The 12,686-nt window shown below is 38.2% G+C and overlaps 1 protein-coding gene across 1 annotated transcript in view; it reads right to left on the bottom strand.

Annotated features, from left to right (window-relative positions):
• Positions 1 to 830: 830 nt before the first annotated feature.
• The window catches only part of NRCAM (neuronal cell adhesion molecule), a 233,960-nt gene continuing 222,104 nt past the window's right edge, over positions 831 to 12,686 (bottom strand). Inside the window, exons 29-31 of the mRNA XM_023751014.1 lie at positions 7,206 to 7,337; positions 6,609 to 6,687; positions 831 to 3,190 (exon numbers count right to left, since the gene is read on the bottom strand). Coding sequence (XP_023606782.1) covers positions 2,953 to 3,190; positions 6,609 to 6,687; positions 7,206 to 7,337 — 449 coding nt within the window. The 3' untranslated portion in view covers positions 831 to 2,952. The remainder of the gene's footprint in view (positions 3,191 to 6,608; positions 6,688 to 7,205; positions 7,338 to 12,686) is intronic.

Below are 12,686 nucleotides of genomic sequence, written 5' to 3'. Positions count from 1 at the left end.
TTTTGATATTTGCAACCATAGTAAAACAAAGACTTATATTTTTGATATTTATTTTATATATTTAAATGCCATTTAACAAAGAAAATCAACCAAAAAAATGAGTTCGCGTGTCACCTCTCACCCCTGACACACGTGTCATAGGTTCGCCATCACTGCCTTAGAATGTAGTTTGAGTCTTGTGGGTGGAAAGCTGGGACCAGGGCACAGGTGAATAAGGGCAGGTGGTGGAACAGCGGGACAAACGGGAGGTTGGCAGTTCACAGAGCTAGACAGGTTTGAGATGATGGAAGGAACAGGGCCGAGGAGAAGCAAGTGGATGACATACCCGTAACATCTGTAAATACCTAAGCTGTCTCACCGAGAAGGAAAGGGTGAGGCATTGCAGGTGTCTGTGGCTGGAGAGTGGCGATCTCGGCCAGCGGGAGCCAGGCGGGCGAGGCCTGGAACCAGGCCTGTGGGGGGCAGGCTCCAGGAAAGGAAGCAGCCCCTGGTTTCTCAGACTGGGTCTCAAAGGCTGGTAATAGTTACTCCCGCTTTTCATCGACATTTTTTGATAAGCCCTATGTTATTACCTCTGTGTTACAATGTGTCCAGTTTTGTGTTTGATTTTCTCTGCATATAGTGTGCTTTAAAAAGTAAAAATAAAAATTTTCCTTATTTTTAAAACATTAGGAAATATATGTTTGAAAAAGTTAAAAATCACGAAGAGATCAAAACTGTTTAATAGTTACTTTTTGATGGAAAACCAGTCGTACCTGCCTGTACCGTTACATATACCATCGGACACTCACACTCCACTAGGAACATGATATATTACAAAAGAGAGGGACTTTTAAAACCACATTTAACTTTTAATACAAAATCTGTTGCACTATTACAGAAGTGACCCCTTCATGCACAGATAAATTTAGCATCTACCGTTAGGGAAGAGTAAAACCTGTACTCTTATTGTTTCCCCCCAAACACTGGCAAATTTAAAGTAACGTTTATCTTTGTGCTCTCTGATACCAAGGCAAGCCTGGTTCCATTAGAAAAGCTGGTCTGTGAAAAGCAGAGGAGGAGACACACAAGCATTTAGGGCCACCTTTACCTGGGATTGCTTCAAACTGTGCTTTACCCACATGTATCAAAGATGCCACATGACTAGGTTACTGATCCCCACAGGCAAAGCTCGGAGGAGTTCATCTAGAAACTTACTGTCCATGTGTAGGATAGTTCACTAGTTCAGTTTCACAGCAAAAGAGGAAACTAAAAACCCAAAGGTATTGAAATGCTTTCCGATCCCATGCACTGTATTAATTAGCTAACTTCTTATACAGTACCACATAAACACTGTTTGCATGTTTATTTGTATGTGACACCCATAAGCATATAGCATCTACATTTTAAGTGTATGTACAAATTCAACAAAATATCTACATATAAAAAGCTTTACTTAAAATTAAACTTGATGCAAGTTATGAGAAACCAATTTATTGGCAAATGAAACTGAGCATTCCTTCAACCATAGGTTGTTATAGAATTTCCTATGTGGAGGCAAACCATTTGATGGATATTGTTTATAAATATGGTAGCATATATATGGGTGTTTTGAAGCTGCAGATAGTAATCCGCTTGACTCTGGGCCTTGTTAGCACTTACCCGGTTTTGTAGATTCTGAAATGTGTCCACAGCAGTTTGCATACAGGTCTTTTAATGCAGAGAGTTTCAAAAGTTGCCACATAGGTAGAGACTTAAAGAAGAATATATTCCTGGTGGCATGCTGTTGTATGCTTTTAGTTTTGGAATAACTTGTGGTTTTTAAAAATTTACACCAAGTTGACATCTGTCTTACTGAATGGGACTTGTTTTAGTAGAAACTATAAAAGACCCCTTCTCCCCCCAAAATCATCATGTATCCAGTTGGTGATAATGTTTCTCTTTTTATGTGATGGGGAAATTCTCCTTAAAATAAGTTGTCTTACTAATTTTATTTTTCACATTTCCTTTTTTTTCCCAGCATTGCAAGTTTTCATGATCTCTGCTGTTTAAAAGTTACTTTTAGACCATGACAGTAATCTAGGACTCTGAGTCAACTGTACCTTCGATGCAGAAGGCCATGTGTTATGGAATGCTTGTCTGAAGGCACTGCATGTGTCTTGCCCTGTGCTTTCTGGAATACGTTTTGAAATTGAATGGGAGTGATTCGTCTGTGATTCTTTTTGTCTGGCACTAATGCCAAAATGCATTGCAATACACCTTGTTTATGCCTAAAAACAACTGAACATAGAGATGATGTAAAAAGTAGAACACTGTACTGCTGTAATACCTGGAAGATTAAGAAGGCTACGAGGTAACAAGAGCAAAGAGCAGGTAACAGAGTCTCAGTAAGCATCAGCAAATGCGACGGTCGTGATTAACTCATTTAGCAAGTATATACTGTACATCCTGTTCCTAACAGTCTCCCAAAAAGACTAACAGCTAGACACAGAGTCACCAATTTCACAGCAATGTCCACAAAGACATTGAAGTTCTAGAGAACACTACAGTAACACTCTTGACAATGAAAACGGAATTCATATTTAGGGGGTTCAGCTGATAACAGTATAAACAAAGTATCAAACCATGTTTTCATAGCACACGCAGGTCTGTCCTTTAACTGTGCAGCATTTTTCATGCATCATATTGAACTGTATCCTGAAGAGGGAATAACATGATCTGTGTATTATTTTTCTCAGTTCTGAGAAAATCGAGAATGCCTATTGTGAATGAAAAAGTATGCCCTTTGCACTGCAGTTCACATTCACATATCATTTGACTGAGTTATGTTCTTGCTCTAACTGTTCTCATAGTGCTAACATACAGTAGAATGTGTACTTTCTGCCTCTATGTTCACAGTATGAGAAGGCTGCCTGACAAGTGCTTAAGATAAACCGTCTAAGAGGAACGGGATATTGGCAAAGAGCTTACAAATTAAACAAAGGAATTCATGGCGTTGACCGGAGAAGGTGCCTCTGAGCTTTCGTTTCCTTCAGCTGGCTCTTTCTCTTTCTTACCACTGTATTGTCCAATGAAGGAGCCATCCTCATTGAACTGGCCATTCACTCCCTCTCCATAGTCAACAAGGCTATCATCACTGTCTTCTTTCTTCACGGTCCTGTCTGACGGTGTTCGGCTGCCTTTTTTCAAAGGCTTGTGGTCCTCTGCATCACTGGAAGAAAAAGAAATTTTCGTCAAGACTGGTGTTTTGATAAGATGCTTTGTTCTGAAAGGTCATGCATGCCGATTATGATAAAGCAGATGGGGTCCCAAGCTTCTCCAGCCAAACCTCATCATCAGGTTGACTCCAATGACTGGGGTGTGGCTGGAATGAAAACCAGGCACAGAAATGGCTTAACCATGAAATCTTCAGTAGGTGGATGGCTTCTTATTGTGCATGTCTATCAGTGTCAGATTCAGGCTCCTGATTTAGAAACAGTGCAGAAATAATCACAGGCATTAAAAAAGGAAGAACGGAAGAAAGATAAAAATCATCACTATTTTGAATTCCAAAGGGGGTAAAGATTATGGCAAGTAGAGCAGTTAGTATGTTAAACAGTGTGGTATCTTTGATTCCTTGGATATGAATGGAGAATGATTTTGGTTAAGTGTGAAATACGGATTTTTTTTTTCTGAGCAAGAAGCAACAGCAAAATCCTGCATTTCAAATAATTTTGTTATTGAGTGCAGGCCAGACTTGTAAACTTTAACCTTACCTTTCAAGAGACCTACAAATTCCATTAAAAGGATGCAGAAGAAACAAATGAAAATAGCCTAAGAAGAAAAGCAAAATTCTTATACTGATAGTATATAGTATTTCTTTCTGTAAGAATTTTAGTTAATGGGTAAAGATTTATTATTTTTGAAAGAGACGCAATTTAACTATGTGTGTGCTACTAATGGCATGTCAATATATTCTAGAGCGTGAGTGATTCAAAAAATGCAAAAGCAAGCATTTCTTGTATCCTCTTTACCCCTCTCTTCCTCTCCCAAGTGTGGCACGCAGCCTATCCATGTCAGATGGGAATCTAGGGAGGGTAATTTAATAAATCTTTATAAGACCAATTTACCCTTTATTTCTTTGTTGAACCTCTGGAAGGGGAAGAGTAATCATTATGTTTAGAACATCCACTCATCTGGTCATGTAACTACATATGCACACTGACCTATTCTTTAACTGGTAACATTTGGCTTTAAAAAAAAAAGAAAGAAAGAAAGGCAACAACAACATTTTTCTTTCTTTCAAAGAACAAAAATACAGGCAAAATAAAAAAAAACATAAACAAAATTAGTAAAAAATAAAAAGGCTTAATGTAAAAAGAGAGGTTGCCTTAGATGTATTTCACCCACCAATTTGTACAAGGACTTTATTGCTCCATTTGTTTTTGAGAGTGACTTTCACTTCCAGCCGAGATACAAATATTTTAAGATGCACAAATATTCTGGCTCTTTTGCCAATAGTTCCTACTAGTGTTTTCAATTTTTCTCCAAGAATAAAACCTTAAGATTGGAAAAAGTAGTAGCTTAATAAGATGTTCACATGAGCTATTGAAAACTACCTGTTTCAAATAAAACACAAGTTTTTGTCATAAACTGAATAAACCATATTATCACCACGACTAATAACTGGGGAAGTATCACAGAACCTTGGGGTGGCCGGTGTTTGGGGCACTTCAGTGGTCATATCATCCATTCTCCAACCTGCTGCAAGAATAACGTGCACATCTTTGGTCATTAACTTATAGGCTTTGCTTGAATATTTCCTGTGAAGTATTGCTCATGACTTGATGAGACACTTAATTTCCCTGAAGAGTTCAATAATGAGCAGAATTCTGTCACCTGGATTATATAACTCTTCATCTTATTCTGCTCAGTGGAACTAGTGTTCCAAGAAATATACAGGAAATTCTAGTCTATGGCATTTCTTTGATCCATCCATGCCACCATTCATTAGCTAATAAATGTTTATTGAGTGCCTATTGTAGGACAGATAGCGTTCTAGTCCATGGGGATGCAAACAAAATAGACTGAAACCCTGACCTCACGGAGCTACTTCTAGTAGGGAAAACATAGACATAAACAATCAACATATTTAAAAGAGTAGTTGTATAGTATATCAGAAGGTAATTAGTGCCATGGAAAACAGAGAGCTGAGCAGGGAGGATGGGAGGTGCCAGGGGAGGGTGTGAAAGGTTGACATGTAAATAGGATTAGGATGTCCAGGGAAGGCCTCATTAAGAAGTGACATCTGATCAAAGACTTAAAAGAGTTGACTTATCCAGGTGGATAGCTGGAGGCAGAGAGACTCCAGCAGAAGTAACAAGCAGTACAAATGCCTGGAGATGGAGGCAAGCCTAGAATGTTCTAGGAACAGAGAAGAGCTTGTGTGGCTGGAGCTGAATGAGAGAGAGAGAGAGAGAGAGAGAGAGAGAGAGAGAGAGAGAGAGAAATGGAGGATGGGGGAATGAGTGAAAGTAAAAGGGAGGAGATAGGGCTGGAGAGCTGACTGGATCAGGGCCTTCCTTGTAGGACATTGTAAGGATTCTGTCTTTAACTGGTGAGATGGGAAGCTACTGGAGGGTTTCCAATGGACTAGTGACACGATCTTACATTTTAAAAGGATTACAGTCATCAGTGTTGAGAACAGCCTCCCCTGGAGAGAAGTGGTTGGCAAACAGCAAAGTTTGGCCATGCCCATTGATTACCCATTACCTGTGACAGCTTCTGCCCTGCAACAGCAGAAGCGTAGAGCTGCAGCAGGGACTGTGCGCCCTGTAAAGTCAGGTATTTGCTATCAGGCCCTTTCCAGGAAAAGTTTGCTGCCCCTGCTCTAGGAAGTCAGGGGGCCCATGGCAATCACCCAGGAGTGAGATTATGGACATATTTTCAATGTAGCACAGACAGGGTTTTCTGATGAATTAGATATGGAATAATAGAGAAGAAAAACAATGCCAAGATTTTTGGTTTGAGAAACAGGAAGGATAGAACTACCCTTACTGGATGTTTGGACATGATAAAGTTTGACATGTCAGAGGAATCACTCCTTTCATCATTTTATGAATCTAGCATAACACTGCTATCTAAAACTAACAAGAACAGCCTCTAAAACAAACTAGTCATCATTTCATGATTAAGGGGCAGAATTATAGGTTTTTGTTTTGGAAAAAAAAAGTCTAATCCAAGATTAAAGACTAACACTGATTTTTAAGAGCACCATTTAGAAGATAACAGGTATAGTTTTCTTTACAAGGCGGGTTTGTGGGGCCTTTATTGTTGTTTTAACTCTTCTTGTAACACAACCACTGTGCTAGGCTGATCAATACAGCAAAGGCCTCTGGATAATACTACAGAGTGGACGACACTCCACCTTAAACCTGTGACTACACTGGAAATTTGTTCTTTAATGAAAGTGAGTGACTATTTTAACTGTGAGGGATGTGTAAACATTTAGACATGGAAGTGTTGATGAACAAATATTTGAAGAAAATATGAAACAGCAGGGAGAGCTGTTCCTGGCGCGACCCAATCCCCGGGGACCAGTGCGGTGTCCGCAGCGCCGGGAAGGTGCGGGCTGGGGAGAAGAGGCTCACCTGTATTCCCCAAAAGTGCCATCGTCTTCCTTCATGGGCTGGATTTCGGGATCAGGGTGGGCATCTTCCTTTTCTTTAACTGAAAATTTCAAAATGACATTCTTATCTATAGACCTTGTGTTTCCTTATTCAAAGGTTTTACCAGTGCACTCTTTGAGATACACAGCAGTGAAAAGAAAACACTTCTACACAACCATATGGGTTATATAACATTAACCCTATAAGGAAAGCAATGTTCAACATCATGACATAAGGGCTCCGTTCATGCATTATTTCCTGGGGAGACTTCTGGTACCTTCACCCTCTGCCTGTTGGTTGTAGGTGCTATTTTGGCCCCTATGACTTATGTGGAGCCTAAGGAAGCAGAGTCACTAATATCTTCAAAGAACAGATTAATGTACTCCCACCAGATGTCTTCTGACCCTCAACAATGTGTAGGCTCCCATTAGATAAAAAATTGTTTGAACAGGAAGTCCAAGTTTATGGCTTTGTAAAGATATACTTTTTGCAAGCTACATGATTTACCCTCATGATTTCTTTTTAGTTCAGTGGATAATTAGGCAGCATTATAAGGAAATTTTAATCTTTATTTCTTACCTGGATATTTACCACCCTTGTTTCTTCTGATGAAGCAAACGATCAACAAAATTAAGATCAGGAGAGCGACAGCACACATGAGACCAATGAACCAGCCTTGAGTCGCAATGTCCACCTGTCGGCTTGCCATTGCTGGAAAGCAAGTGGATGGCATCAGTGGGGATGGGTTAAGAGAGAGATGTTGGAGTCTCTTGTATAATAAATTGCTATAGTATATAAACTTGTATATGTTTTACATGTGGCCCCAAATTGGAATCTGTCAGTTATCAACCAGGTATAAATACTTCACTTTGAAAAATCTTAATTAAAACAATTCAAATAGAGAAATCTGAATGATAATACCATTAAACGCCAACAAACCCTGCTGAACATTATGTTCACAGTTATTGCAAGTACGAGAAACAAATGAACAAATTTACTGTTTATAAGATAAATTGTTCATTAAGTACCATGGTAAGAATATAAGACTGAATTTTAAGCAGAACAGAATGTATACATCTAATGGAGTATTTTTTCCTTCAAAGGCAGCACTTTGGAGGCTAAAATATTGCAATGATGCTGCCATTTTTCAAAATGTTTTGGAAATCTGTTAAAAAAGAAAACTTTGCACATAAGAAAACTGGCCATATAAGACTGGAACCAGACTTATGATTTTATATCTCAATTTTCACTCAAAACGTTACTTAGATTTGTTATTCATCTTATTTACAAGAGATGGTTCTGAATAACTTTTGCAAATTTCTGAAATATCCAATTTACCCTCAAAAGATCAATATTGCTTAGGATCCATTTAAAAGACCTTGGAGCCCAACCGGCATGGCTCAGTGGTTGGGCGCCAATCTATGAACCAGGAGGTCACGGTTTGATTCCCGGTCAGGGCACATTCCTGGGTTGCAGGCTCGATCCCCAGTGAGGGACGTGGAGGAGGCAGCCAATCAATGATTCTCTCTCATCATTGATGTTTCTATCTTTCTCTCCCTCTTTCTTCTTCTATGAAATCAATACAAATATATTAAAAGACTTTGGAGTATATCTTGATCAGAGGCATCATTACTGGAATAGTGACCAGTTTAGACAGAAAATACTCATTCACATGTATACATGTTCTTTAAGTCTCCATCTATTCTGTTTGAGTCAATAAATGTGAAGCCTCTTTTCCAACCAAATCTCCTAAGAAAAACATGGAATAATTAGCATTTCTAGTATTATTCAAGAGTGTCAATCAAATGGGACAAAGTGCAGCATCAATGGCTATTCAGACATGCCCATGAGGATTTGTTTAAATAAATTGGTATAAAACTTTTTTAAAGGCCTTTTTCTCTTTTGACCATAATAAAGATAAAAGGGTTTCTTCTTTAGATTCATAAGCACGCCTCTGTCATGCTTTTAATTTGATTGAATTCCTTTTGAATACATTTAACAATATTGGCTTAGGTGAATGTGATCTCTGGATGCAGAAATAAGCATGGCTACATGTATCCTAGGTTCTGATATCTGTACAAAAGTGGCACCTCATTGCCTTTTTCTCTCCACACAAAATGCAGGGAGAAAAATGAAATGCTTAAAATCAAGTGTGAAGAGGAATGCGAAAAATATGTGGATGTGTGTTTAAGAAATCAAACGAGAAGTGGAAATACATGATCTGGAATATAATGTATTTAATAAAGGCTACAAATCAAATGCCAGTAGCCTTTCCCCTTGTGCCTCATGGGTTAGAGGGGATTTGAGTTGTATCATAACTTGATACAAGGTAAGCACCAGTATAGACAGTGCTCCCCTTCCACACAGGTACAACAATAATGATGGTGATGATGATGAACATGGTCATAATGAGAGCTTACATTATGAAACTCTTACTATCTGCAAGGCACTGTGCTGGGAGGGAAAAAAAATCTCATTTAATCTTCACAAGCATGGGAAATAGATCCATGCCCAGAGAGGGTAAAGAACTTGCTCAAGAGCTGGAGTTTGACCCAAGCCTGTCTGATGTCTGACTCCAGGGTACATGGCAGTAGCCATTATGCTCTACCGTTGTAATGCCGTCCTGAAAACATGCCCAGACATCAAATCTGCAGAAGTCTTTACAAGAATAAAATGTTGTAGGGACTTTGTATTCTGAGAAAGGTAAAAATAGTTTAGAAGTCCATCACTACATACTCTTTGGCAGTGTATTTCTGTCAATTCTCAGGTGGTCTTTGTGTGCTTTTTCTTCAAAACTGAACCCCAAACCAACCGGTGTAAATCTATTGAACATTTGATTGCAGTTAAAGAGTTTTTAGTATACTTAATGATTTACAGCTTTGTCATAAATAGTATCTGTATTTACATTTTCCACTAATTAAATGCAACTGATAAAGGCAAAATGCAATAAGATTCTAAAAAACTAGCACAAACATTGTCTTATAAAGATGGTGACTGTCAAATTGAACTGGCAGCTTGCTACTATGCAAAAAGTGGAAATGTTTCATTGACAGTTCATAAAGGAACATCCAAATTCACCTTAAATTATTGCCTCCTCTATATCTAAAGAAAAAAGTGCCAAATATTTCACTACCCCATTCATTATTTAAAATTAGGCAGACACAGAATGTTAACAGGTGCATATGTGTGCTCATACTCACATACATACATGCACACACAAGTGCACTGGAAATTGATATGAAACAAAACTATTTAAGTTAAAATAACTTTTATTGGCTTCCTATCCATATAAGAATGGATCTAAAGTCCACAATGACTAAAAAGGCTTCAAGTCTTCCCAGGACACTCTAAAATCATCTTAACTACAGATGATTTTACAAACCCAAGTTATGCATCTCACACACACACACACACACACACACACACACACACACAGAATGAAAGCCATGGGGATTTTTCTTATTGAATCTGATTTTCAATGGGTGGGTTATTAGTAAGACTGGGTTGAAGAGAGAAAGAGGATTTTCAATTTATCTAAAACCTTTATAAAAATTATGTTATGTATTACTTGGGTGATCCAGAAAGCCATTAAATTAAACAAAAGACAAATATCAAGAATGTGAAAAAAGAAAATAAGCCAAAATGAAATTCACTTTGTTTCCTAGAAGTTATTTTTAACAACAGTCTTCTGCTATGGCATTGCTTGGTGTCTTGTGGATAATCTGTGGTCTGTGCTAGTAGATCTCTGAGGAAAATGTTCTACTTAGACTAATAAAATGAGCATGGAAGACACAGTGGGATAAATGTCTATAAAGAATCCATTATAGCACAGCCAGCATGGCTCAGTGTTTGAGCGTCAACCTATAAACCAGGAGGTTGCATTTTGATTCCTGGTCAGCCCGGGCTGTGGGATGGATCCCCAGTGGGCGACTTGCAGGAGGCAGCCGATCAACGATTCTCTCTCATCATTGATGTTTCTATCTCTCTCCCCCTTTCTCTTCCTCTCTGAAATCAATAAAAAATTAAAAAATCCATTATATATAAAAATGCCCTGTTCCATGAAAATAGTTAGAAATGTATAGAAAGGGGGGAAATTACCTTGGCTAAAGTTTGGAGGCAGCTGACAGGCCTCAGAAAAAACAATCTGCTTTACATCCTTTGTGATTTGAGAGGAAGAGATAGGGTAATTGAGGGAAAGAGATGAGAAAGCAGGAAGAGGAGGTGGGGGCCTAACAGGAGGGTGGGTAAGAGGTACAGCACCAGGACCCTGCTGATAGTCCTGTTTGATTTGGTGTTCAACTTTGGTGCCACTGGAAAAAACGGAGAAATACATCTTAAATACCCAGACTATCAAAGGCAGGGGTGGTGTCAGATTAACCAGATTCATGAAACAAGTGTAGATGAAAGTTGAGTCTAGTTCCTGAAATTAGAAGAGCTCAGGAAGTAGCTCATTAATGCAAAGTTAAAAAATTAGCCAGAACGGTATGCTTCCATGCCCAGCACTGACATTCAATCTCAGAACGTAGCATGGAGGGGAGGAGAAGCAAGAGCCGTAGAAGAAAATGTTTTCACACTGGAGTTAACCCAGTGGCCCTACAGGACAGAGCAGTGAAACTGGGAGAATAGGGAGTTGGATTTACAATACATATTTGCTCCAGGAGGTAATATACTAACTAAGGTCACTAGGGTTTAATCAATATTTACTTTTTAATAGTTACATTTATATGTAAAAGGTGACAATAACTGGTTGTAGCCTTGTCCTATTTCTCCATCGCTGGCACACAAGAATGGTCCACTCATTGTGAGGCTCAATTGAGCCACCTGTCGGCTGCAGCTGGAACTGTAGATATAGCAACACTGAAGACATTTTTTTTTTCTAAAGGGTTTGCCATCTGTCCTATAAAAGGACATAAAAGGCCACACCTTGATTTTACGGGTGGAATCTCATTCTAGCTGGATCTGCAAGCTGAGAGTTCACTGGACCCTGGGTCCATAAGAGCTGGGAAGACTAAGCGATCATTTCTGAGACCACTTGTTCTCCTCGAGTGTGGACCCGTGGGACCCTATTTGTGGGGTAGTGAGAGTCTCTACTCCAGCGTTGGAAGGCTACGACTCTAACCCCAGCTCCCCCACATTCTAACTGGGTGACAGGTAGGCATTCCATCTCTCATTACATGTCACTGGCATACTGTATAAGTGGGTAATAACTCTGCCCACTTCATAGGATTGTTGTAAGGACTGAATGAGAAAAGCCATGAAAACCATTCACCTGAAATAGACTAAAGCTGATTAAATGCTAATGCTATTGTTACTGCTAGTATTCTAGCTGTAAATGGACAGAATATCTACTTGAGCTTTTAGTATTTTGAAATTAAAAGTTACCAATAATAACAAACATCTTGTAATACTGTCAATTGATATTTATCATTTAAGTATAATACAGTATTTTCCTAGAACTTTGTACACAAATGGATATGAAAATACAAAGAACAGAATAACAGAAAATTTTTTGTCTTTATATATTATGAATCTAGCACATAAATACTTAAAAATGTAGTTTAGTAAATTATTATCACCTTTGGTTTCTCTCTCTCTCTCTCTCTCTCTCTATCTCTCTCTCTCTTTTTTTAAGAATTCACTCTTGATTGTATACTTTCTAAATTATAAGAAGTGACTTTAAAATCATAATGCTTGGGTAATTAAAGACACAAAAATGCATGTTGCCTATAGATTCTATAGGAAATGCAACATTTCCTTAAGAATGCATGAAATGACTGAACATAACATGTATGAATCACAAAATGAACACATACCACACAGCCCTTCTTTAAATTTAAGTAAGCAGGGATTGTTTCCCATCTTGTGAACAAATATAAATATTTTTGACTCTTATATGAACATTTTTCTTTATTTTAGAGACTTTAATTATTACTTATGTGTTTTGATAATGTTCAAATAACTAAAATATATACAGTCAAATATATAACTATAATGAAATACATAAATTGAACAATTTCTTGTTCTATAGAAATTTAACAATATTTGCATCAGTTGTCTAAC

The sequence above is a fragment of the Myotis lucifugus genome, unplaced genomic scaffold, assembly GCF_000147115.1.
Source record: "Myotis lucifugus unplaced genomic scaffold, Myoluc2.0 scaffold_18, whole genome shotgun sequence".
Lineage (NCBI taxonomy): Eukaryota > Metazoa > Chordata > Mammalia > Chiroptera > Vespertilionidae > Myotis > Myotis lucifugus.
The sequence above is the reverse complement of the archived record's forward strand: the minus strand, read 5'-3'. Positions and strand labels throughout refer to the sequence as shown.